This window comes from Pelecanus crispus, chromosome 18 (assembly GCF_030463565.1).
Source record: "Pelecanus crispus isolate bPelCri1 chromosome 18, bPelCri1.pri, whole genome shotgun sequence".
NCBI lineage: Eukaryota > Metazoa > Chordata > Aves > Pelecaniformes > Pelecanidae > Pelecanus > Pelecanus crispus.
The window spans coordinates 7,955,577-7,960,105 of NC_134660.1; the positions used below are offsets into that span (position 1 = coordinate 7,955,577).

Here is a 4,529-nt window from a genome sequence, read left to right on the forward strand (position 1 = left end):
CTTGAATGCAAGACATGCCAGCTGATTCTATGGGCTGTGTTTTGGCTTCCTCAATTGCTGCTTTTCATTTCCTGCTTTATGCCAGGCACATTCCCCAGTGAAGGCGTATTTTGCATGACAGGATGAGAGGCCCAAGCATTTCCGGTGCAAAATACATCAGCGTGGGCAGAGGACTCATCTCAACATGCCAGAAGAGTCCGGTGAAGTACACTGAAGATAGACTGAAAAACTGTCTTAGACAACACACATACACACACACAGATCTAGACGTCCAGTCACCTGAGTTAATGGAGAAGACTCAAGGCACCCAAACAAAGGCTGTCTACACTGTCCAGGACCACTGCACAGTGTTGGACTTGAACAGAGTCCTCTTCTGCGTGTCCTTTTTGCAAGGGTTCAGTGTGGCTGAGGGAAGACTGCTCCGTACTGGGTGAGAGTGGGAGATGCAGGTGATGAGAGTAACGTGCCCAGCTTGAGCCCATCTGCCCACACCAAAGCCCTTTCCCTGCTCTCTGTCTGTCCCTGAGTACCATGGACATGGATGTGGGCTTTAGCCATGGGATGGAGGTGCTTGTAGGCTCTGGTAGGACAGCCTGTGGGTTCCCTTCTGATCGCGTGATGAAGCAAGCCATGCACACGTGACCAGGTAGGCAGGCCCTGCTGTGGGATTATGCCAGCTGGGGAGTGTAGAGGCCATGATCGCTCAGTTGCAGGATCAGTGTGTCCAGAAAGATGATTTGTCCCATTTACTGTGCACATCTGCTGTGGGATGGGATAAGTCCTGTGTGTGAATTGAAGAACAGGGCTCTGTTTTGGGGCCAGCCTTGTTTCATATCTTTATCAATGATGTGGATGAGGGGATTGAGTGCACCCTCAGGAAGTTTGCAGGCAACACCAAACTGGGTGGGAGTGTCAATCTGCTGGAGGGTAGGATGGCCCTGCAGAGGGACCTGGACAGGCTGGACCCATGGGCTGAGGCCAACTGTATGAGGTTTAACAAGGCCAAGTGCCGCGTCCTGCACTTCGGTCACAACAACCCCATGCAGCACTACAGGCTTGGGGAAGAGTGGCTGGAAAGCTGCCTGGCCGAAAAGGATCTGGGGGTGTTGGCTGACAGCCGGCTGAACATGAGCCAGCAGTGTGCCCAGGTGTCCAAGAAAACCAACAGCATCCTGGCTTGTGTCAGGAATAGTGTGGCCAGCAGGAGCAGGGAGGTGATTTTGTCCCTGTACTGGGCGCTGGTGAGGCCACACCTGGAATACTGTGTCCGGTTTTGGGCCCCTCAATACAAGAAAGACATTGAGGTGCTGAAGTGTGTTCAGAGAAGGGCAAGGAAGCTGGTGAAGGGTCTGGAGCACAGGCCTTCTGAGGAGCGGCTGAGGGAACTGGGGTTGTTTAGCCTAGAGAAGAGGAGGCTGAGGGGAGACCTTATCGCTCTCTACAACTACCTGAAAGGAGGTTGTAGTGAGGTGGGTGTTGGTTTCTTCTCCCATGTAGTTAGTGATAGGACGAGAGGAAATGGGCTTAAGCTGCGCCAGGGGAGGTTTAGGTTGGAAATTAGGAAAAATTTCTTAATGGAAAGGGTGGTCAGGCATTGGAACAGGCTGCCCAGAGAGGTGGTGGAGTCACCTTCCCTGGAAGTGTTCAAACAACGGGTAGATGTGGCACTTTGGGACATGGTATAGTCTAGTTTACCCTTGATTGGCTTAGAGTAGACTTGGTAGTGTAGGTTACTGGTTGGACTGGATGATCTTAAAGGTCGTTTCCAACCTAAACGATTCTATGATTCTATGATGTCTCTTCACTGACTGTGGGAAGAGTCTGTAGGGTATGTTAGAGCAGGTCCAGAGGAGGGCCACAAAAGTGAACAGGGGGTTGGAACACATCTCCTATGAGAAAGTCTGAGAGAGGTTGGGGTTGTTGAGCCTGGAGAGGGAAGGGCTCTGGGGAGGCCTTCTTGAGGCCTTTCAGTACTTAAAGGGGGCTTATAAGAAAAAGAGAGAAAGATGTTTTGCCAGGGCCTGTAGTGACAGGACAAGGGCCAATGGCTTTAAATTGAAAGAGGGTAGATTTAGCTTGGGTATAAAGATGAAATATTTTCCAATGAAAGCGGTGAGACCCTGGAAGGTGTTGCCCAGACATGTTGTGGATGCCCCATCATTGGAAGTGTTCAAGGTCAGGTTAGATGGGGCTTTGAGCAAGCTGACCTAATGAGAGATTTCACTGCCCATGGTGCGGGAGTTAGACTAGATGTTCTTTCAGGGTCCCTTCCAACCCAAACCATTCTGTGATTTGATGAATTCTATGTATGGATACATATACTATACAGCTATTTCTATGAATTATGCCGGTAACAAAGATGGCTCTGAGGTTCTTCCCTGCAGGGCAGGGAGTCTGGGTGGAATAAGCTCCTACATGAAGATGTCTGGAATCTGAGCTGGTCCCACAGGGCTGGAAGGACATGTTCCCTGAAGGGATCTTGATCCATTTTGTTTACTAAGAGTGAGGTGTAAAGCACAGCACAGAAGTCAGAAGAGAATCCCTCTCCCTCGAGAGCTCATTTGGGCAGCGTGCATGGCAGGAGCGGGGTGAAATGGGAAGCACAGGTTGAGGCAGCTCTGTGCCTGCCTTCTGCACAGCAGAGCCACAGGATCACTCTTGCTCTGCGCCTGTAAGAAGTGAAGGCGGAGACGAAGCAGCGGAGGGCCACACTGCCAACACTGAAGATAATCACAGCCTTGTTTGCAGAAGTGCCAGCACAAGCCATGGCCAGCACGGCTGGCGGAACACTGAAGAAGTGGCAGATGTGCCTGTGGGCACAGAGAGACAACTGGGAAGTGAGTCTTGTATGCAGAGCAGGAGGCAGGGAACCGGCCAGCCATGTCCCTGCCACCAGCCAGATGCACACAGCCTGATGCAGGATGGCCCCATAGCACAGCGGGTTGCAGGTAGGCAAGCTGTGGCCATAGGACATGACAGTGTAGAGGGAGCAGTGGTCTCTGCCCAGCAGCTGGAAATCCTCCAGCACCCTTGGAAGGAAGACACCGCAGAAGGGCTTTTGGTCTTCAGTCCTTCTGAAAGAGAGCGGCCTCCTTGTGACCTCACCTTCCTTCCACCCCAGAGCAACACCCTTCTCCTGTGCACCTTGGGGAGTGTCCACAGAGGGAAGGACCACATGGAGGCCAGGCTTGAATGCACCAGAACTTTAATGAGACTGAAGAGGAGACAGACGATTCCTACGAGGCTTGCCTTGAGGGAACCTTGCTGCCACTGCAAACCAAAGCAAACAAAGAAAAGGGAGAGAAAGGCAAGGTCGGTCAGCTATGCTGAAAACAACATCCAAAAGATCAATCCTGTGCCCAGCACCATGTTCTGAGTTCCTCAAGGTGTCTCCCTGGGTTTTTCCCAAGCATCTTTAACAGGGGAGGCACCTTCTGCCACAGTAGCGGTTGGTAATGCAGGAGAGGTCAAAGCCCCCAGAGGAGATAGGCACTCCCTGAGAGCTGAGGATGCTGCCAACAGCAGCAGAGGTGGAGGAGCCCACAACAGTGTTCTGCGGGAAGGAGCTGAGGATGGGTCCGGGCAGGGTCACCACCACAGGAGAGGGCTCAATGACGACGGTGGAGTTCTGGCACTGCCTGACACAGGGCTCGTTGCAGCTGTTGGCCAGTGGGGTCGGGCCGCAGGGCTGGCAGGGCAGGCACGGGCTGTAGCAGGACATGTCTTGTGGCTGGAGATGCACCTGGGAGAGAGGGCAGGGGGGAAGCAGAACACAAGGATGGGTGAGAAGCAGCCTGGTTACACAGTGACAAAGGAGGCAAGGTACTACTAAGAAGGGAGCTGGACACTGTGCCAGCAGCCACATGGTCTCCATTGCCCTACAAAGAGCAGCCTGGCCCAGGGACACTCTCTCCTAATTCATGAGCCAAAAGCCCCCGCAGCCACATCCCAGCCTCTCTCTAACCAGACCTTCTCCCCACTTCTGCTCCTGTGGCAAGATGCTCCAAGCCCCAGCAAAGCACAGAGCCAATATCAGCTGAGAGGTCCATCAGGGAGAGATCCCAGTTTGGAAGAGGAGGAGAAGGGGCTTCAGACTCACCTGGTTGCCAAGCAGAAGGAGGCAAGAGAAGTGGATGAGAGAGCAGGCACTTGCGCTGCCTTTTATACCTGCCCTTCATTGCCGCAGGACCAGAGGCACCCGCGGCAGAGGTAGCAATTCTCGGACAAGCTCATCTTGAATGCAAACCAGCGCAGCTAATGACATGGGCTGTGCTTTGGTTTCCTGCACTGATGCCTTTTCATTTCCAGATTTGTGCCATGCCCATTTCCCAATGAAGGCTTCTTCTGAGCCCTCGGATGAGAGGCCCCAGCATTTGTAGGACAGGAATGCAGCAGTGCTGGCAGAAGTCTCAGCTCAGGTGCTGGATGAGTCCAGAGCAAGCAGGTGACGTCAGCCTGGGTCACTGTGGTGGGGCTGTCTGCAGTGGTGTTCTGAGGAAAAGGTCCAGCCACCCTCAGCTGAACACCAT

The 4,529-nt window shown here is 53.1% G+C and overlaps 1 protein-coding gene across 1 annotated transcript; it reads right to left on the minus strand.

Annotated features, from left to right (window-relative positions):
* Window positions 1–3,415: 3,415 nt before the first annotated feature.
* Window positions 3,416–4,178, minus strand: LOC142595130 (feather keratin Cos1-1/Cos1-3/Cos2-1-like). The gene is made up of 2 exons (XM_075722597.1): window positions 4,100–4,178; window positions 3,416–3,723 (listed from the first exon to the last, which is right to left on the minus strand). The coding sequence occupies exons 1-2, from the start codon at window positions 4,176–4,178 to the stop codon at window positions 3,416–3,418; spliced, it is 387 nt and encodes a 128-aa protein (XP_075578712.1).
* Window positions 4,179–4,529: the final 351 nt, after the last annotated feature.

What these genes read in the sequence shown, in the direction of transcription:
- LOC142595130 (XM_075722597.1), bottom strand. Translation starts at nt 4,178, where the DNA reads ATGAAGGGCAGGTATAAAAGGCAGCGCAAGTGCCTGCTCTCTCATCCA. An exon ending in TCCTTCTGCTTGGCAACCAG is followed by an intron (nt 3,724 to 4,099) that starts GTGAGTCTGAAG and finishes TCCAGCCACAAG; the next exon opens with ACATGTCCTGCTACAGCCCG.